Genomic DNA, 23,432 nt, shown 5'->3' with positions numbered 1-23,432 from the left:
AAAAGGCATGTTACAAACAGTATTTGGTTTTTTTTTTCTTTTTTGTGATTGTGTATGATTTTGTATGCTTGGGTTTCTTCCATGGTTCTGTGTAGCTTATAAGAGCCAATAAGGTTTGAACTTTCAGCCCTCCCCCATGCGACGCGGGAGGAAGTATAAATATAGCCTGTGTCAGAGGACGGGAGAGTGTGTTTTTGAACTGGATAGCAGAAGGGAGAGCGATCTTCGGGCTCCAGTGGCCTCCCTTGAGAAAAAGCATCCCGAGGCAGTTCTGCCGATGCTCAGCTTTCCACTTGGCAGTTCTGCCGTGGGGCTCACATTAGAGGAATGTAAATAATGTAACTTAGAGAATTATTGGAAGAATCCGAGCCTTGTTTTGTTAAATTGTAAATAAATGTATAAAGCCCATTTCTGCGAGGTTTCAGCAATCACCCTGCAACATTAATTCAGTAAGTTCTTGCCTGTGATTGATTCTTTGGTTCCGAGCGCTCTGGTGAGGAACGGGATGGGAACCCAGGACTAACGAGCCTATTTAGTTGTTTATTTGGGTTTTTCCTGCCAGAAGCGGCCCGGTAAGGGTGGAGTGTTGCGGAACAGTCAATAAAATTAAAACATTTTGTTTTTATCTGGCTTGAAATTCTAGTTAAACGTTAACATTTGAATGAATACGTCAAAACGGGCGTAACATACAGGCAGGAGGGCCCAAAGCCTAAGGGGCCCTGAAAAAGTAATACTTGGATATTTATTTACCCACTTATTCTTTTCTTGAATATCACGTCCTTTGTCTTTTCATCTTTCTCTTGACCTTTCATTCCCGATTTTAATATGTTAACCATAAAGCATTACCAATTACAACGAAGCAAATGGGAGGCATTTAAATGCTTGCGTTGTTTACAACTCAAGGAGGTCATGGATAATTTGTTCTCCCTTCCTTCCTACAGCTTCAGATTTCAGCTCCCGGAAAACAGAGAAATGGACTGTTTAAAGTTAGTGGTGTAAGTCACTTTGTAAAAAAAAAAGACTTGGACACAGAAACCAGATCGAGATAAGTCAATCTGTTAACAGAAAACGTGAAGTAAGTCAGAGATTTATTCAACTGGCAACAGATGACAATTTAAGGTCTAGTGTTAAAGGAAACAGCTGCTGTGTTGATCAGCAAATTGCTGTCAGCCAGACTCCTTTTTTTAAAAAAAGAAAGTGACTTACACCACTGTAACTTCAACCCGTCCAAATACATTTTTAAAGTGAGTAAAATTATTAAATGTAATTTTGGTCAGTAATTTATTATTATTTAAATATGATAATTTGCTGACGTATCCCTGAGGATTTTGTATCGATTCACATTGAAGTTTCAAATTTCAGGAACCGATGGGGCCTCGCATTCTAATCTCGACTAGGGATGGCCAAACGGATCCGGATCCGGATCCAAAAGTAACGGATCTGGATCCGGATCCGAAAATACCGGATCCGGATCTGAAAGTTCCGGATATGGATCCGGATCCGAGAGTTCCGGATCCGAAAATTTCGGATCCGCATCCGGGTCTGAAAGTTTCGGATCTGGATCCGGATCCGAAAGTTCCGGATCCGGTCCGAAAATTCCGGATCCGAATCCGGATCCGAGAGTTTCGTATCTCAATCCCATTATAATATTACCACACCTTAAAAGGTATTATGATCTTCGATTACAAAGAAATTTTTCATTAGTTAGTCCTACAAGAATTTTTTTCAAGTGTTGTTCCTAAAATACTTTGCTACGCATCGGCTAACACACTCGTGCAGAAAAATAATCTTACTTGTTTAACATAAAATTTCAGAGGTGATTTTGTAAATGACATTGAAACGAATATGTATTCATTCGAATGTATTGGAAATGAAAACACACATAAATGTGAGACATTCCATTCCAGGATGAAACCTTTAACACATATAACAAGATAGAAATGTTATACAAAAATTATACAATTGTTCTACAGTTACAGTTTTACAAATTAAAATAAAACATTATAATATATGCACTGTTATATAATTACAAAGTGTAAGACTAACAAGGGAGGTTATCTAAGTGTCCCCCTCCGATATCCATGAAAATTGGCAGGCGTATAGTGGAGCCCAAATGAAGAAATACGTGTTTTTTTTTGTTTCGGCTAAAAAAATGTTTTAGTGGGCACCCCCCCCCCCTCAAATGTCAATATGAGGACAAATTTAAGTGTGCATTTGACCTATGTGTCCCCCTCCGATTTCCATGAAACTTGGCAAGTGTATAGTGGGGCCCAATGGAAGAAATACGTGTTTTTTTTGTTTCAGCTAAAAAACGGTTTTACAGGGCACTCAATTTACCCACTCAATTGTCAAGATGAGGACAAATTGAAGTGGGGATCTGACACCTGTGTCCCCCTCCGATTTACATCAAACTTGGCAGGTGTGTGTATAAACGGGCCCAAATGAAGAAATACGTGTTTTTTTGTTTCAGCTAAAAACTGTTTTAGGGGGCAAAATCCCCTTAAATGTCAATATGAGTACAAATTGAAGTAAGGATCTGACCCCTGTGTCCCCCTCCGATTTTCATGAAACTTCGCAGGTGTATAGATGGGCCTAAAGGAAGAAATACGTGTTTTTTTGTTTCGGCTAAAAAACTGTTTTAGGGGGCAAAACCCGCCTCAAATATCAAGATGAGGACAAATTGACGTGGGGATCATCTGACCCCTGTGTCCCCCTCTGATTCCCATGAAATTTGACAGGTGTATAGAGAGGCCCTATGCCATATTTACGTGGTTTCGGGGTCAGATCCCCACTTCAATTTCTCCTCATCTTGACATTTGAGGGGGGGGGGGGGCTCTATACACCTGCCAAGTTTCATGGAAATCGGAGGGGGAGACTTAGACCTCCCTTGTAAGTGTATTAATTAATAAAATTCTGGATCCGGATCCGAAGGTTCTGGATCCGGATCCGAAAGTATGGGATCCGGATCTGAAAATTCCGGATCCGCGGATCCGGATCCGGATTTCGGATCCGCCAGGATCCGGATCTGGCCATCCCTAATCTCGACCAGGGCCTCGCGATATGTTGCTACGCCACTGGTGATAATTATTGACTGGCCCTCGTATAATACATTTCGAATTGCGTCACATCCTGTACTTTAAGTTCTCCGTAAACAGCACATTCTTCACAGTCGGCAATAAAGATAACATTTTAAAAAACTCTCACGTTACAAGTGTGCGCACATTTGCACTGACCTACATTCCGACATGCTGTCAAGAATTGTTCAACTATTGGAACACTTAGGATCGACATCGGGATCTTGTTATCTTGAAATTGAATCTTTATCGTTCGATTTATTTTTATCGTGTTGAACTTGCAATGAAACCTGAAGTGGTTGCACGTGAATTTGGACTTTCATTATCAAAGAGTGAATATAATGCTGGGTAACAATAGAGAACTTGCCTTGCTGGAACTGATTAGTGCCAACTGTCCATGTTATCTGATAGCTCCAGTGGCGTATCCTCAGGCGTTGCCCCATTTATCTACGCGCCTCCCCCTAGAAATAGCCTGCATGAGAAATTTTGAGAATCGTTCTGAGTAGAGGAAAAGATGACGACATACGCCGGTTCCTAAGTACGAGGTAGACCTGGTTTCTATTGTCGGGGAAGAGGAGGGGGGGGGGGTTGAAGTGGGGTTTTGTCCATATATGCCTCTGGAATTCACCAGCCTCTAATAAATTGGTACGTGTGGGCAACTCTGGTAAGTAAATGCTACCGCAGCGTGAAACTGATCACACCATCTACGGAAAATGATCGTGGATGTGAATGTGTGGGGACTACCTCCACATCCCCCCCCATTGGCCTTCACAGCATGTTGCAGCAGGGTGGATAAAAATAATAATTTTTAATTAGAAAATATTTTTTATGATTATTTTTTATTTAAATCGGATTTTTTTTATTTTAAGGATATTTCTTTTTTAAAACATCTTTTTGAATATATGTGTTTAGTTTTTTTTAGAAAGTCCTTTTCTAGTAAAGGCCCTGTGAAATATTTGAACAGTTTGATTAAAGCATTTTTTTAAAAAAAAATGCAAATATACATATTTCTTTTCTTTGTTTCGCCAAATTCTCACAGCAGTGGTGCCAAAATGGGCATTTACTTTTTCTTCATAGACAAGGCTTAGTATTTAAGAGGCCATAATGCGGGTTCAAAAAGTGGTGGGCAACTACGCTCCTAATCGTCGCAATGCATCAGTTTATTCTCTGTCATTTTTGTTGTACTAGAACCTTGAACACCATACTTTCTTTACTACTGCCTTACTTGATATTGTTGCCGTCACTATACTTTTTCGTGTATGTAACTCCGTAAATCTTCTCTTTGTGGCACCAGCCAGCTGGTGCTCTACAGAGTCCAACCGCTCAGAAAAGTAGCTACTTCCTTCACCAAGTTTTAGAAAAAATGATTGTAACATAATAGCATCAGAATTGCAATATATAATATGCACAACTTTGTATTGATATGTACTAACAAAGGGTTTTCCAATAAGAATGATATGATTTTGAAACGAACTGGCAACTGTGCTTCAAATGTTATAACTGTCACTAGTTGTCATTTGTGTTTAGTATCCTGTGAAAATTCATCATGGCTAAATACACGCTTCAAGAACGTTTCGTTATTATCCAAAAAAAAATATGAAAATAGACGTTCTTTTGAAACGTGAAACGGATCATAATTTTGGGCAAGAAATTATCTTCTCAGATGAAGCTCATTTCTCGTTAAGTAGATATGTTAACAAACAAAATTGTCGTTTTTGGTGTGAAAACAATCCACAAGAGATTCACGAGAAGCCCTTGCATCCGCAAGATGCCACTGTATGGTGTGGTTTATGGCATTGTGGCTTCATCGGACCATTTTTTTTTTTTTCAAAACGAGGTAGGAGATGCAGTTACAGTAACTGGTGAGCGGTACCGATTGATGTTAACAGATATTTTGTGGCCAAATTTAGATTAAATTGATTTGGAGGACATGTTGTTCCAACAAGACGGTGCTGCATGTCACACTGCTAATGCCACTATTGACTTATTGCAAGAACAGTTTGGTCAAAGGATAATTTCAAGAAATGCAACTGTTAGTTGGCCTCCAAGAAGTTGTGATTTAACTCCTTTAGATTCCTTTTTGTGGGGGTTATTTGAAATCTATAGTTTATGTAAACAGACCACGAACCTTTGATACATTAAGATTGAACATCGACCGCTGCATTCGTGACATTAGTCATCGAATTCACTTGTGTGCACGAAGTCGAGGTGGACACTTAAATGATGTGCTATTCAAACGACAAGGGTCCCGGGTTCGAATCCTGATCTGGGCATGGGTGTTCTTTGTAAGTGTCCCTTCATCAATTTCATAATATTATCACTCATTCCCATCTTCGCGATTAGCCAAAAGCGACAGAAAAACAAAGTATAAACCAAATCAATCATTTTCACCTCTTCATGCTGAACCTTATTAATATCCCAACCTATACAGGTATATATGGAAGCGGCCCCGGCGCACACCCAGCGTCGAATAACATGGGTACCTGGGGGGAACCCTGGGGGGTAAAGGCGGTCAGGGGCGTGACGCTGATCACATCACCCCCACTCACGACCGGATCAAGAATGTGTGAAGCGTTACCCCCACACCCCCTATACGCCTTCATGGCGTGGTGCTATGCACAGGGGAGCACTTTACCTTTTTACCTTTTTATACAGGTATATTTATTATCTAGTATCATCCAATGTCCGAGACTATTAGGTTTAGAAATGTGGAAGAGAAGCTGAGGCAACTTCTGTGATTACTCTTCCTTTGAAAGGAGACCGTTGGAGGTTCCATTAATTTCTCACTTCGGGCGGGTCTTTGCGAAAACTAAGTTAGCTAATTAAAATGTATAAAGGGGGACTGCAAAGTTTCGACGTCCTTGAAGAGTACTTGATGAATTTCTTATCTCCCCAAGCAAACAGCTAACTTCGCAGCTGTATCGTGAAGATAACGGAAACATCCCTTAGACTGTTTTCCGAATGCATTTTAATGACATCTTCACTTTACAAGTTCGCTGCATGCATCTGAAATCATCATGCACCAAGATTCCACCAAGTTGCATGAAAGATTCCACTAAATACGTCGCATAATGTGTTTATTTTCCTTTTAGTAGCAGGAAAAAGGATGGTGAAACATGTCTTAAACTTTTCCTCGCAGTCTTTTGTTATCATTATCTTGCAAAGCACACCAGTGAATGTCTGAACGCGACATCGGATGCATCCAGTAACACACAACGGTCGGAATACGATCGACGCTATGTTGAATGCGGTTACAACGATGATTGGATAGTTGCGATCGTGAATAGACTGGGTTGCTTCCTATCAATTGTGGACTTATTCAACATTTCCAGTTTCATTATTGTTATTGCACAATCGATATAACCAAGTTAACGATTTGAGTGTTTGAGTATTTATAGCCAAGTCGTTCTACCTAAAAATTATGTGATGTGCTTGTATGGTTATGTGCATTCCAAACAGAGTACGTTTAATGCCACTACGTAATTTTGAATCTAATCGCAGACAAATACAAGGTCTGTTGGGTATGTTTTGTTTAGTAATTTTCGTTTGACGTAGGTTCGAATCCTTCCCAAATTTGCACAAAACGAGTCACCATAACGCATATACAGGTTATTAATTACATCAAACTGTTGAAATTAAAATGATACTTTCTTCACAAATCAAGGTCCGCCACGCAACGTCATAAATACACGTGCCATTGGATATCTCGGACGGTTATACCTAAAAATTCCACCTTGAGAAAATTGGGATTATTTGTTGATAAAAATCATTGCAATGCCAGAGAGGGTAGCGGCAGGATAAACATGTTTATGCATAATTATTAGGATTATATTAAATGTTACCAATAGCTACTTATTTTTCCGCTTTCGTTCGTTTCTACGCTTGCCTCCGTGGCGATGTGGTTAGCACAGCGCGCTTCGACGCCAGGGGTCCAGGCTTGAGCATGGGTGATCTTTGTGAGTGTTCCTTGGCCAATTTCATCACATCTTCAACTTCGCGATTAGCCAAAAGTGGTGGAAAATCGAGGTAAAATATGCAAACATCTACCAATTCGTAACTGCTTATTACAACATGCAACTAGTTCCTATGCCAGATACAACAACATATCTATGTAGTATCTATTGTCTTAACATTTTATCGGAAAGATTCACAAGGTTCACAATGGAGTCTTACGTTTAGCTAATCAAGTTTCCATAGCGAAAACCTAAATTTCATTCAAATTACAAGTGTTATTGGAAACAACTCTATGTCGTTTATTAACTCTGTCATGTGTACTTATATGAGACTGTGGCGTGGATATGGAATATCTATTATGATTCTGCAGCGCGCGCCACCTGTAATGGATATCTGTGTCACCGGAATATTCCACGATAGGAATTCTCTCCGAAATTCCTGGGCGTCTTGGACAACTTCCAATACTGCAGACACACTCCTCGCTAATTTTCATTCCCCTCGCCTTCGCAGTTATTTACCTTTCACAAGTGTAAGACGTAAACACACGGAGGCACAACATGTTTATCCACGTGGTTAACCAAGGCGAAGAAGGGATTGGCATACTGGCGAATTTCACACGGAAGTTTTACCTTCGCACAACATTTACAGCAACGTCATTGACGTCTGGCCTATTTGTTTTTTTAGTTATTGCAAAACGACTTTCTTCAAAAAGGCAATTTACCTATTTTAAATTCATATTTAACACAATAGATAATGAGCGAGTCAATCAGGGTTGTCAATGTGGGCTTTCAGCTGTTAACTGGTAACACAATTACGTCCTAGATTTTCGTAATCGATACAGGCATTCGTAAAACCGACCTCCGCTGCGGAGTGGTTATCCCAGGGCGTTACGACGTTAGGGGCCCCGGGATCGAACCCCGGCCTGGGCATGGGTGTTCCATGCGAGTGTGCCTTCATTAATTTCATCGTATTATCTCGCATCATCAACTTCGCGATTAGCCAAAAGTGGCAGAAAAGCGAAATATGATAATATAAACCAAATCAATCATTAATCAAAACAGATATTCGGAGCAGTACAAAAAGAGGAAGAGAACAATTAACAAGAAAACTCTAGTCTACGAGTTATTACTTCGCTACTAGAATATAACACGTCATGTATAAGATGTATTTAATACTGCAAATGTTTTAAAGTAATTTCTGACAGTGCACAATCATGATACATTTATATTTATGTAAAGTCATGGTATTTTAATTCTTACATGTTATGAGTTCAATTGCCCGTCGAAATACTATTATAATTAAACACTCACAGCTCTACATAAATATCACGAACTTAGATGATCACAGCGGAATGTTTTCACACACACGAAGTGCATTATTGACAAACCTTTTATGTATCAACCTTATAAAGGTCTGAAAAAACCGTACTCAAAAATGAATGGTGTTCAGTTCTAGGACATTTAGTAGAAAGACTGAAATGACGTGAAGTCTTGCTTCTAGAGTTTATTATTTTTTTAAGTCAACTTTATGCACACATAGGCTAATCGGGATTACAAGACGGCGACGTTACCATCTTGCTCCTAAAGTGGAATGCGCGTAAGTACAGTATTACCAAGTAAATTTTCCATCGTGTTTATTCTTTTCGTTTTACTCAATAAGAGCGTCAAGATTTGAAACAAAAACGCCAAACAACCCATTTAACAACCTCTGCAGCAGCACAAGTAAATATCAGTTCCTTAAAAACATGTACAATGCAAGAGAAGAATATTCATGACCAATTTGCCGAGCAATGCCTGTGCATCCCACTGTACAGAGCGTGGAGTGATCAATATATTGCGGAAATGTGCGTTCCGAATTAACAGAATGTATAACGAAAGGTATGCACGTTTGTTGCAAACCTCGTATTACAATATATATATAGCCTACATTTAGCCGAAGAGTGCGCTTATTTTTGCGTATGTATGTACGTATATACGTAGCTATGTGTGTTACATGTAATATGATAATCCCTTTTCTTATCAGTTTCTGTTTAAGAATTTCCACATAACACTGCATAAAACACAACAAATTATTTGGTTGCAGGATAATTTGCCTACACACATTTGTGAAAACGCTTGCGTTAAATATTTCCTGATATAACGTGTAACAATATTGTTTATAAAAATGTGGTAAATAATTTTGTGAACACTCTGTATTCATATGCAAGAGCCCACTTTGTTCTTGCGCATGGAAAATTCGCTTCAGCAATTTCACAGGCTGTTGTCACAGGAGACGCTTAACATGCCTCATCGACCATGACCTACCTCTATTCTCATGAAGCCCAGGCCGATCAATGAAACGCCGTCCCCTCACCTCTTCCTCAACGCAACTTCCACTGGGTTCATGCAGCACATGAGCACATCGTTGCGATGGTAATACAGTGTACCAACAATAATGATCTTGAATTTACACACGTGGTATTGACCTGTAACTACGTACTATGGACGTTGATAATCACATAACTATTACAAGAGTCAAATGAAAGCCTTCAGAGACCAATAAAAATTGTAAGGCAGACTGTACACAGCTCAAATTTACATGAGGTATCAATTGTTATTTGCAAAACGACCTCAAGGCTGCAACACTGCTCAAAACGCCATTTTTGTCATTTTAAAGATGGCGCCTCTTAGATACACTTACACCACTTGCCCTCTGTCAGCCTAAAACTTACAGAAATTTCTCTGCAAATGAACGCTTACCACATGCTTGTGTGCATCCTTACCACACCAGCATGTTTACTAATGGGATCATTCCCGAAAAGCATGTGTGCATAAAAGTGAGCAAATTTGGCCGAACACTTGTAGGCCATAGAGGACAAAATTCGACAATGGCCCCAGTTCGCAGGCAGATGGATGGAAAGGACTTCGCAGTGGACCCCAAAGACTTATTCTTGTTAAAGTATACAGGCACTAACTGAAAGTTGAAAATATATTAAGATCAGCAATAGGTCTTAGCTAAAATGTAGCAAACTTGTGCAACCCTACGTACAGAAATCTACTAGATAAGAAAAAAATAGGTTTTCATTGACTCTAACTTGTACTATGGAGGGGTCTGTCAGACCGCTGTCTCGATTTTGAGCTGTGAACTAGCTATTTTACTATTTTCAATTTCTGACTTGCCATGGTTATAGAAGAATTTTCTGTTCATTGATTTGCTTTGTGTTACTTCGCTTCTTCTACCACTTTTGGCTAATTTGCGAAGATGGAGATGAGTGATGGCATGATGAAATTGATGAATGGACACTCGTAAACATCCATGCTCAGGCCGGAATTCGAACCCGGGATCCCTAACGTCCAGAAGAATTTTGTATAGCAGTATTCAAATATTATTGTTTAGGTAAAGAAACGTAACGTAATGTATTCAAAGAGGAAGACATTCAATCAAAATTTGCAATAATGGCTCCTTTTTTTTAATTCAAAAATTCTTAAAATGTCTACATTTTTATGTTGTCAGAAGAGAGGTAGTTCAAAGTAATATGTAATATTTTGCTGACATTAAAAGTTAGTTTTGAGTCATTTGAAATACAACGTAACAAGAAACACACGTAACTACTAATCATGGGCGTCGGGAGGGGGGGTCGAACGGGTCGATGGACCCCCCCCCCCCGGAAATTGACATTGTTCATTTAAAGATACAAGAAAGTCGAAAGTTTGGTACTCTTATAGTTAAGAATAGAAATAAAATTCATTTATTTAGTATTCGAAGAGAATAATCAAAGTAAAAATACATTGAATGGAAAACATCATTGAGTAAAAAATACACGAACAAGGTTATATTCTACCATTTCATCCAAAGAACAAATAGTTCTACAGTTTTCAAAACTAAGAATTACAGTTGTAGCTGAGAGGTCACGCAGCAAACTTTATGAAAAAAAAATCCCCCTAACATTTAAAGCCTTTTCTTGAAGACGTGCAAAAGTTAATATCAAAATACGTTTCAGCATAAAATGCAAATAATGAAAAATGGTTGCGCTGGTATTCACTCGTTTCGTGGATCGAGTCTCCCCATTTATATAATAATAATAATATTTTTTTATTATTATTTCGAATAAAATGTATTTGTGTTAGTTTATAATATTTATTACTATATATTAACATTTATAACTGTGGTAATAATACTTATTATTTTTCTACTCTTCAACTGTTATCATTTGCCCGACCTCCCTCCCCCGCAAAAATTTCTGGCGACGCCCATGCTTCTATTATTATAATCTACTGTACTCTATGGCACGTCTGTCAGACCGATGTAGTCAAAAAAGGCCGTGAATAAAGATACATAAAACTGATGGCGCAGTGTCGCCTTGTAATCAAGGGGTCGAGGGTTCGATTCTCAGTGGAGGCACACAGTGGTTCGGATTCCACTTTAAACTGTAGGTCCAGTCCCGATTAGCCTTACTGTGCATAAAGTGGACTTGAAACACCAAATCAATTAATCAAGCAATCAATCATACGTCATGTCAGTGATGTATTACACATATGGCCCTCTCCCTCGTCAATAGGTGGAAGATCTGGGCAGGAAGAAAAGCGCCAACGAGTAAAATTGTGCATAGCAGGAATTCTCAAAGCTCCATCGACCACTTGAATACATGCCACATCAATATTCCTTTATGCCGTTCATTTCAATAACTGTAATGTTAATGAAAATTCTAATGAAACGTACAATCAAATGTGCACAGATCACTGTCACTCCTGCAAAAGTAAAGTAAAAGTAAAGTGTTCCCCTGTGCATAGCACCACGCCATGAAGGCGTATAGGGGGTGTGGGGGTAACGCCCCACACTTTCTTGATTCGGTCGTGAGTGGGGGTGATGTGATCAGCATCACGCCCCTAACCGCCTTTACCCCCCAGGGTTTCCCCAAGGTACCCATGTTATTCGACGCTGGGTGGGCGCCGGGGCCGCTTCCGCCGTTAGAAAAGTTCCCGGATTTGAACCGGCCGGGGATCGAACCCAGGACCTTGAGCATGGTAGTCAGACGCGTTACCGACTGAGCCACCGCGGCCACTCTGTCACTCCTGCAAGTGCAAATATTTAGAATTTAGAATTTCTTAGAATTTCTTTATTCATGGGCGAAGTTCAGCCTGTGGCTGCTCTACCACTTAACCCGCAAAATCTACTACAATAAAACAGACAAAATACAATTACTACTATAACATACGAATTCCATTACATTTTCACTTCTAAATATTTCAGTAATTAACACAGTAAAAAGATAAAAAACAATTTTTCTCATTCACACACATCAAAATGTTATCTTGGGTTCGAATCTGCTCATTTTTTGTTTTGATTTGATTTCAACGTAAGCATGCTGAATCTAGTCATGTGTACTGATGATTTGTCCTTGCTCATGTAGAAGTACTTTTGTTACTGCCCTTTTAAAGCACACGAGGTAACATCTGGTGGCAGCGCATTCCAACAATATGCAGAAGCAGCTTTGAAGGATGACAGGAATATGGATTTTGAGAATCTGTCCAGATTCAGTTTCTCAGAGTGTCGAGTCGTGTAGTTGTGTATGTCATGTCTAAATTGGAGTCTGTCGTATAAGTATGTGGGTGTTTTTGTTTGCAGAATTTTGAATATTGTGCAGGCCAGATGTAGTTTTCTGCGTTATAAACTCTCGTGCCTATTTGCGATTAAAATTATCCGATATGCCATCTGGTGAGATTTTCAGGAACCACTCCACGTAGGACACCTTGCTGCGCTTCGCCGTGTTGAAGCCATTCAAAGCATGGGGAACATGCGAAAGAGTAGCGTATACTCTTCAGTTTTTTGCTCTAAATCGTTTTGTGGTTCAGGACAAGTGAAAAGCTTACATGTGTTTTCCACCCCGTGGAATCAACAAAATGAAATGTTTAAATAAATCAAGGAAAACGGAACTGATTGACAAGATTGGCATAACTGAAATGCGGCAAGGAAATTATGAAGAATGCACGAGTCTGTTCACTCTATTTTCCGAAATAATCTTTCGGAAAGATGATTTTATTGCAATGAAAGTAAGTTCTAAATTGTTCTTTATGAATATAACATTTTTTTCGAAACAATGTAATTATTATGTATGTAATTTGGAACAGGTGCAAGTCGATTAAGTGCAAAGATGAAAATAGTTTGAGAATTAATTAATGTCCGTAATCATAAAGGTAAGTCAGAAAAACATAATTGACATGCTAATGTTGCTGTTTCATTCAGTATGTCAATTTTCAATGAAGACTGAAAATAGCCACAATGAAATTGTTGTTATTGTTGTTATCATTATCCGGTGGTTATTAATCCAGCCTGCCTCTTTGGGGAAGAAACTGCAACAGCATGTTTTCATTTATTTCCTCCCAAGCTTTGCAATACAGGTGAATTGCTTTATTTTCAAACCCTTTCTGAGAGCCCCAGTTAGGCAGTTACAACCGAGGTGCAGTGCAGATGAAACAGCACCGCTTTGAAAAGCCCGTGCGTATACATTACTTTCGTGTGCGTTTCCCGTGTTATTTTTATTATCATAATTTAATGCTTCGCTCTCAGCACAGCTTCACCTTCGTTAAAGTTCCTGGAATTCACATCGCATTCGCAATATTTAAATATAACGCGTAATTTAAACGTTTCTTCCATACCAGCAATGACAACACGCAGCTATTACGTACTACTACTGAATGTAAACAAAGATCTGACCTACGTAGAGCGGCCATATTGGAAGCGACACTAGCGCTCAGGTGGTAATTTTAATCACGAATACTGTGCAAATGTCTTACAATTAGTCCACCACTGGAAACGGCAATAAAATGACTTATTCGTGGGCGTACTCAGACCTTTTTACAGGGGGGCAAACAACACTGACCCAGGGAGGGCTTAATTTTGAAATGTTTTAAAAGGCAATAAATAATATTTACGCGTATTTGACTTCCACGTAAGAAAAAGTCAATGAATAGGATGAAAATATTCAACGCTGGTTTTCCAGGAGGACAAGTGCCTTCTTGCTCCTCGATGTATACGGCCATGGTCTTATTGGCTATTATTTTAGGTCATTTGCATTGTTTTCTGTAGACAATAGATGGCGATGTTCAAGTTAGTCAGCGTTCAATCTTCCCCGCACCTTTTACAAACACACATTCCATCTTTATGGTGGACAATCGGAAGTTAAATTTTTCCACCATTATCTTAACCTTATCCTTTCCTTTGAACAGGACACATTCTCCGAGAAACCTTTAACACCTATGGCGACCCGTTAGGTGAGAATTAAAAGTGAAGTTACTAACTTAAGCCTTTCCTGCTTCCCCCAAAATAGGCACTATATAGAATGGATAGTTTCATAAACTAACAGATTCTTCAACTTGTTTGATGCATCAATTTTTCCACGAGAAGCCACCAAGAAGTTATTCTGTGTACCGAAACCTAACTTTGTTTTACTCACGTCACTATCGCGCTTCGGGTTTCGGTAATTCAGCAGTGTCCACTAGGTTACGCCATGACTTCATCATTTTGATGCAGACACATACTTGCTTGCAAAATGAAATAAGAACATGCTGGTTCATCCGTGTTGTGTTGCAATGTGCAGAAAAGCATCCATTCGCAATCTTCGGTATTTTTATATAAATGTTAATTAAATTTGTAGGGAGCATGCAAAATGATATTTATAAAATATAGTTTGAAACTTAGTCACTTTTACTCATCTCCAGGAAGCTATCAACTCGGGGCAAGTCCCGGCACCTAGCGACCTGTTGAGTGAGATGAGTCAAGGCAAAATGGATAATAAACCTTTTCCTGCTCCCACAAAAATAGGCAATAGTTAGGCTGGAGAGTTCAATGAACAAACCGATCTCTAACTAAGCACTACTGTGTTGTTTTTTTTTAACTTGTTTCTGTAAGGTTTCCAGATTTAATCCAATCTGACGTCATTTTTAATCCGTTAGCCTGATACACGCTGATGAACACTGGAAAGTGTGGTATCGTTCTATTAAATTCACAGACAACATAATTTTGTCAAAATTTTACAAGATTTGTAATTGTTTCTTATTTACTGTCACGTTGTTAATTGTTTACTTGCACAGCTCTCGATAGATAAAGAAAATTTGCGCCATCTGTTAGCATTGTGTTTACATACAAGACTTCGGGTAGAAATCTGCACGTAACCATTTGGCATTCAAAACACGAATGTTTAATTACGGAACGCAAGCTAAATAAAAGTTGAACATATACATGTGGTTTTCAAGATATTTCAGTTCTGCGAAACAAGGGAATTGGATCATGTAGGGGGGGGGGAGGCACGGTACGGTTCTCGGAATTGCCTGCGGTTAGATTCGATCCCCAGTTTCTCGGACGCCGAGCGTCGAGTTCCAGGAAAACCAAAAATTCTGCAGGGACTAAGCAGCGGTATGAAAACGAGAAGGGGCATATAAGGTCTCTGAATACTTTTATTTTTTATACGGGTTGTAACGGGCGACCATTTCGGGAAGACGCTGAAACATTCACCTCTTAAACACCACTTCTTCCAGAAGTTGCATTCTTGCAGGCCAACGATTCTCTGGCCAGTGGTTCTCTAGCTTTTTCAGTCCGGGACCCCCCTTGAAGGATATTACACTTCATGGGACCCTTAAGTAAGGGTGCCAGTATCCAGTATCTGAGTGCGCGTCAAGTCTCAGAAGCAGAAGCTGCTTTGTTAACTGCCCATTTCATCGTACAGCACAGGGCCTCCCCGATGGCGCAGTGGTAGCATCGTCGCCTTGTAATCAAGGGGTCCCGGGTTCGATACCCGGTGGAGGCACATAGTGGTTCGGATCCCACTTTAAACTGTAGATCCAGTACCGATTAGCCATACTGTGCATAAAGTGGACTTAAAACACCAAATCAATCAATCAATTTCATCGTACAGCACAGAAAAAGTCTTGAATTTAACGAACGAGCTTATATAAAGTTTAAGATTTGAACCCCAAACAGTTCTGATACCACTCGGCATAATTTTTAGCAGCCAATGTCTTCCGATGAATAACAGAAATGTAGAGTTTAGAGTACGTACAACACGGGTTGAATTTAAATTGTTAAAACAATATATCTTAGTCATTTAAATGTAATAGGCTTTTAAGTAAATATATTTTGGAGCCCGACTTCACGACCCACCAAATGCCAACTCGGGACCCAGCAGTGGATCGCGCCCCATACGTTGAGAAACGATGGCCTAAACTCTCGGCCAATATAATTCATACATCGTGCCATGCGTTTGTGATTTTCCCTTCATTTATAGTCATCGTCGCGATTAGCCAAAATTGACGGTAAGGCCACACAAAGTCACGAAATATAAAGAAATCCTTCTCTACCTGCCTAGATTAATCTGGATAATGACGAAATAGATTATAGAACATACTCATTGGCATACCTATGACTTAGAAATAGACCTCCGATTTTAGGTTTCTAACCTATTTTTTTCTTTACAGGTATGCAAGAAATAATAAGTTATGTTTAACTAAAAAACGCAACAACTGATGAAGTTTTATAGCGCCTAAAAAAACCTATTTTGCATGTTGGAACCTATTTGAGGTTTTTGCGCTTTTTTTAGGTTTTTATATATTTTTAAAGGTTTTACAGAATTTTTATGTCACACCGAGGCATTTGCTTTGTTTGCTCACAAAGAAATTCAATAACGAACGTGTTTTAAACATACTCTCTGTCGATTTCCCTTCCTCCAAGTACTTGGTGATTTTTGAAAGCTCTAAACAAAGCAAAATGTCTGGTGCCACTGTTACCTGTACAATCCAAAGTGGTCTGATCTGTGTGGTCTTGCTCACTTTCGCGTCACTTCGGTGATTTGTGGCAAACTAACATTTGAGCATTGAAGTTTGCACCACTGTCTATGTTTTTGTTGAAAGATTATTTTGAGCATATAAGATGATCCTCACAGACAAAATTGCGGAGTTTGACTGTGGATAACATGGAAAAAAGGGTTGTTGCCTAAGTATACGGCGAAGAGTGGACTATAATAGCAAATTTCCAATGGTATGTTCTGCCATTGCCTTAGGGTTAGGCAACACACATAACGTTATGCAAGATAGTGCGTATTACAGGATATAGTTGACTATACCTGATCAGCATTTTTCAGGAATTTTGAACTACATATTTTAAGTTTTTTTTTAACCTACTTCAGGATTTTTCGGGCCTAACTTAATATTTTTAGGGCCTATTTTATGGTTTTCGAACCTATTTTAGGATTTTTAGAGCCTATTTTAAAAACCAAAAAGCACACATTTTAGAACCTAAAAATCCAAGGTCTAGTTATAAATGAATCGAACTTGCAAAGAAATAAGTCCATTTGGTTAAGATTGTTGGTAATACTAAATAAATAATATATATATATATATATATATATATATATATATATATATATATATATATATATATTATTAAACTTAGTCATTTTGACCAAAAGTTTTTGGTAACCCTGAACTAATATGTACGATAACTTAAAGTATTTGGTTCTGGCGAATAAACATTTGTATGTCGCCGAATTAAACAAATACTTGGTTATCAGAAAAATCTTTTGTTTGTTACAAACTGTGTTCTCTCTGAGGACCCTTGCTTTAGAAGTGCGTTTTATTTTGTACACAAATCGCTGCGCTAAAAAATTGCAAAAAAAGAACAGCTTTAAGAAGGATAAACGAATGTTAATTTTGTCGCTTCGTAAATTTATCACGTAGGTGACCTTGAAAGTAAAATACCAGGAATATTCCAAAGAATAGCATCTAGGAATTTGTAATTTACTTTTTAAACTTTTCACAACATTTCTAAACATGGCTGATGATCGATGTTTTCTTGAACCCTTGATCGGGTGATCAATTTCAAACTGTAGAACACATCTGCGCTGCAATTTCTCAATGCAGTCCTAAAAATATAGTTTGTCGTTTCGGATAAGTGGATAGGAAGGAGGGATGGACGCTAATACGATATTGTGACCATAAAAAAATGTAATTTCTAAACCAGGTAATCCTTGAAGGATTCTTTTCGTTACTACAATTAACGATAAATTAATCGAAGTATTTCAATTGGGCCATACTTTGGGAAATACACTTGGCGCGAAAGTGATATTTGAATTTGAAATCATGTTAAACAAATGGACCTAAATATTCACTGATTAAAGTAGTGTGTACATTGAAAAAAAAAGAGATTGTAATTTTAAGATAAAATCACTGTACAATAATGGTGATTTCATCTCTAAAACAACGGTACCTACAGAAACAGAATTAGGGAAAGAATGCTCCAGAATTATCGCCTTTCATTTGTTTGCAAGCAGTGTCCTCCAGTGGCTATATCACAAAGCGAAGTTATTTGAAAAATTGTGTGTATATTCCTTGAATAATTTTGCAAGTTAGTTTCAATCTGTACCCTCACGATACTAACAAACGCTTTGCAACAATTCAGTTTTGTCAAAAACGGTATTTTCATTAGAAGTTGGGTTCAGTATTCGTAAGTGTCTTTCTTATACGGTGGAAATGCTGTAGAATGAACCGACTTGTGGTGTTTATGGTACCATTCCAGTACAACTACTGATTTTATTTTACAGTAACCGTTCAAGTTTTGCACTAAAACTAAATCGGAAGATGACATTGCTAAAACTTTAAAGTTTCTTGAAGGAAGACATAGAATTATTATCAGCACACTTACCTCCTAAAACGCCGTATGTTAACATCAAGACGTTGATACTTGGCGAAATTGTGCTTAGGACGAACGCTCCACATGACAGGATGCTTCCAGCGACACACACCGATCGGCAGCCGAACTTGTTGGTCAAGGCGCTCACCAGAGGGCCTAGGTGAAAAACAGTAAGTTATTTTAGTACTTGAAGATTATTTTACTTGATTAACTGGGATAGACATGCAATTATAACATACAAAATAAATAAACTTTATTTTTTTATTTAGTGCAGTGATGATTGGCAACGTTAACTGGCACACATAGACTCATTCTAATTTTTTACACACTGTTAATGGAAACATTAGATGTCCTACTGTCAATGTTCACACATTGATATTGACTCACAAAACTTGGTAGCTACTTGAAACTTTGACACACAATTACAATACCAGAGACATTTCCAAACTCACACCAAATAGGACCATTTTACACAGTCATAAAATTTGTTGCCAAATAGCTACAAAAGAATTGAGAGACCCACGGTCTTCAATCAAAGTGAAAAAAATATAAAGTTGGAATTTTATATTCAATTAAAGGAATTTCTTATATTTTAAATATTACTGATACACTACAGAATAAGATCCTAAAGATAAGATTATATGTTTTTACATTAATTTATATCATTCTTATAGTAATGTAAAAGAGAACAGAAATGTGTACATGCACCATTGTGCCTTACACCACTACAGTTTTTTTTCGGACGACGAGGGAATTGTTAAGATTGTTGGCTGCGTCACTGGCGTACGCAAAGGGGAGGGGGGGGTTGGGACCTGAAGGGGCTACACGATAACAAATATATTAATAATAATAGCACGACAAATTATTGGGTGGGCTCTCGCCCTGTACACAGCCACCATAGATTGCGACGAAATTTGATGTATGTAGCTATGGGGCTGTAAACTTAATTGAACTGCACGGGAACACTATAAGTACGATACACTATGTACTTAATAATAAAGTTTACATATCCGATGGGTTGGAAACAATAATCTCTGACTGGGATGCATGATTCATAACCAGAGGTTTGATGGTTCAAGTCAGAAGCGGGGGGGGGGGGGGGGGCGATCCTCCGTTCAAATGCATTAAAATGGATAGATGCATGTGTGATCGCTACTTTCACGTGACAAGCTTCTGGTTTTCCGTTCCCTCGCATTCAAAATGAACCCAGAATGAGCTTTAAGCTTTATGTGTTTCGGAATTATTTATTTTTAAAACCATACAATTCTAAAAAAATAAAGAAATAACATGTATTTATGTAAACTTTCCATTAAGATACATGAAGTATGTAAAAGTGAATTTCCCATGGCCCTCGCATTATATCTATTTGTGTATGTGGAGGTTGAATTTTGTCGTACCCCCAATGGAAATACGTTCCTCCGCCACTGAACGCAGCTATGCACCATTTAATTTTACAATTCAGCCTCCCCCACCCCCAAAATATCTGCGTACGGAATTCATGCGAACGGGTGGGAGATTTGAACTTTGTTTACGATAGTAGCTACATTGTGCAGTAATCAGTTGTTTAAACAGAAGCTCACGTTATTCAACGATAACATGGCGGCTGTGCGAATCCTGACTTAAAATGAACCCTATCTATAACGCAGCTCACTTTTTTGAGACTCCAAACTACTGTTGTCAATTGCAGTATATTTTTTCCATAACAAATTCTGAAACATGCTAAACTTATGAAGAAAATAACATTATTGTAACTAAAGTATATATAACTATCGTTATAAGGTTATAGTCCAAAATTCTTCGAAATAGTATAGTGGAATGATTAATTGTTGATTTGATTATATAATTAATACAAAATGTTTATTAAACCAATGCGAAGGGTTTGGAAACCTTAAACCCTCCCCTTATATGCAGATATCCAATAGATATATCTTGGAAGTTTGTGCTGTTCGGATTTGTATGTTATGAAAATCACCCCCGTTCTTATTCATTATGATTAGTTACAGGAAATAAATGTATAATTGCGAAAATCCATTGCAAGAGATATAAATCTACCTCATAAATAGATAAATGCATTTCAAGGATTGCTATTTATTCCTGAGAAAGTTGAGTACTATGTATCTAACCTTCACGCTTCGTTGAAAATCGATTGTTATTGCAACAATGCCACACTCAAGTTGTTGAGGACTTCTGCGAAGGAATCTTTTTCATTTTTGTTCTTGATAAGTGTTAAAAATTCGAAGAATTGTGTTTTAAAAAAAACTTCTAACAAGTAATACAAAGGGAAATAACATGATAAGGAAGTAGGCCGTTCTTGAAGGTTTATTGCTCGTGTATCTAAAGCACTTAACTTTATCATGTGCGTCCGTTGGTCGTTCATGAAGTGGAAAACAATTTCTGAGCACAAGGAAACTTACGGTTTGTTCTGTTAGCGAATGTTTATGGCTACTTATACTCGTAAAGATTATGTTGCAACCTGTGAACATTCCCACGATTAGCAGGAACTTAAGGGCTTCAGCGATAGCGTAGTGGTAACGTCGTCGCCTGGTAATGAATAGGTCTCGGGTTGGATAAAGTGTAGCAGTGTTTGGAAGTAAATAGTTATTACTAGGGCCCGGGACTTTGTCCTATAAAACTGTAAAATATGTATGTAATTATGTCATATAAATTGGAAAATATGTCATGAAAAATTACAAATATGTCAGAAAAATGCACAAATATTCCCAGTAAAGTCAAAAATATGTACAACAGTACTCTCGAATTTCTTCCATACCCGATAGAGTAGAGTAGGGGCTGTAATGTGCCGAATGTTATTTTTACTTTTGACTGATTATTGTGAAAAGCGAAAAAGGCAAAGAAATTAGAACGAAACTTCCTTACTTCCCGTGCAACAATGAGAGAGAACATTTTTCCTCAATAATGTTTGCATGGCTATCAATTGTCGGCGGGATAAAAAAAGCGGGGTATTATTGTTCTGTACTAAGAAAAGACGGCACCTTTCTTCCTCCGCAATTTCCATATCCTGCCATCGACATTATGCATCGTTGTGCTAAAGCTACGACGAAAAAATATGAAATAACCGATTATGTGCGAGAGAATTACGAAATTATACAAAAATATGTTTTATTACAACAAAATTGAAGAAATATGTTGTAAAAACGCGAAATTGGTGAAATATGTCAAAATATGCTTTGTCAAGTTTGTCAATTTCGGCTGATTTTCATCAGTTATGTAAAGATCTCACCCCAATATTAGATCCGAAGTCAAATGAAAAATATGTTATAAGTCCCGGGCCCTAGTACAATAACAATTTATTTAACTGTTACTTTTTTGCAATATAAGTAACTTTATCAACAGTTACTTTACGGTACGTAAATTCGTAGTTTCGTAACCAAAGGGGTCCCGGTTTCGATTCCCGGTGGAGGCACATATTGATTGGGATACCACTTTAAACAGTAGGTACAGTCGCACTCAACGACATTTAAATCGCTAACTTGAAAATTTGTAGCGTGGGGAGTAACTAAATTTGGGAACTCGGTTTCTAACTAAAATGCGCGTCAAATCTTCTGCATATGGCGATAGCCAATAGCAGCGCACTGCAGCGGTGCCATGTCGAAATCTCGCACAGAAAAGAGACAGCGTGGTTGAGCGAAACGCCATGTCAAGGAGAGCACGGCAACGCCACACGTCTGCGATTCGCTGGTGCTGTTCAGCCGTTCAAGGCCATATGCACGAGATTTCACGCGCACTCTAGTGTCTTTTCTGGATGCTAAATGTGAAAGGGTTTTCGCCTAAGGCAAGGAAGCTAGGCTTCGTTGCATGCTTCAGTGGTGTCGAGATAGAAAGATGTAATTGTTTATATAAGAGAAAGATTGAGTGATTGAATTCTTGTTTTAAGTCCACTTTATGCACAGAAAGGCTACTCGGGACTGGACCTACAGTTGAAAGTGGGCTCCGAATCAGTATCCAACATGCCTCCAGCGGAAATGGAACCCGGGACCACCTGATCACAAGGCGGCGACGATACACTACGCCATATATAAGAGAAAGAGTTTACGATACATGCATATATTGAGAAAGTAATAAAATTATTGATAACGCAGGCCTGCATGGGTTTGGATGACTCACAGATGACTGTTGCCCCTGAATAATTTTAGCATCCTGATTCCAAAAATGAAATCCATTTTTACCAATCACGTATAGTTTTTCAGAAAATAGCAATACATTAACTGCCTTAATTTCACAAAAAAAATGTGTAGTTCCATGATTTCCTCAATAGATGGCTCTGTTTAGATGATGGCAAAATATTGGCTTTCTACAATACAATTTCGAACTATAAATGCACATAGAATAGTAAGCATTTGATCCACCTTCCATCTTCACAAGACACATTGATATGAAAATTGTAAACTTTGATTACGTAAATGGAATGGCGAATATGATAATTTTGATTGTGAAATTGTGAAAAATCCTGACGTGATGGGGAAAAAATGGATGTCATTTCCGTGATCAGCATTCAAAATACTTCCAGAATCACCTATTGGTTTCAAATCATTCGATTTTTTTTGGTGTAATTAAAGCAAAACTGACTCCTTGTTCCGTCATTATTTGCTGCAATAATATAGGCCTAAATGTACGAAGACTTACATTATTATACCAGCAACACAAATACATTTTAAGTCTTCATACATTTATTTTATTACAATCAATGATCAATGATTGTGTAATTTGATTGCAAGAAAATTTCCA

The 23,432-nt window shown here is 38.2% G+C and overlaps 1 protein-coding gene across 2 annotated transcripts in view; it reads right to left on the bottom strand.

Moving 5' to 3' along the window:
• LOC145989807 (uncharacterized) overlaps positions 1-23,432 on the bottom strand; it is a 227,097-nt gene that overhangs the window by 64,465 nt on the left and 139,200 nt on the right. For both annotated transcript variants that reach the window (XM_083125168.1, XM_083125167.1), the window contains exon 3: positions 18,699-18,842. In XM_083125168.1, the coding sequence (XP_082981294.1) occupies positions 18,699-18,842 (144 nt within the window). The remainder of the gene's footprint in view (positions 1-18,698; positions 18,843-23,432) is intronic.

Source organism: Lepisma saccharinum, chromosome 7 (assembly GCF_977018435.1).
Source record: "Lepisma saccharinum chromosome 7, izLepSacc3.1, whole genome shotgun sequence".
NCBI classification, from domain to species: Eukaryota; Metazoa; Arthropoda; class Insecta; order Zygentoma; family Lepismatidae; genus Lepisma; species Lepisma saccharinum.
This window is presented reverse-complemented; position numbering and strand designations above follow the sequence as displayed.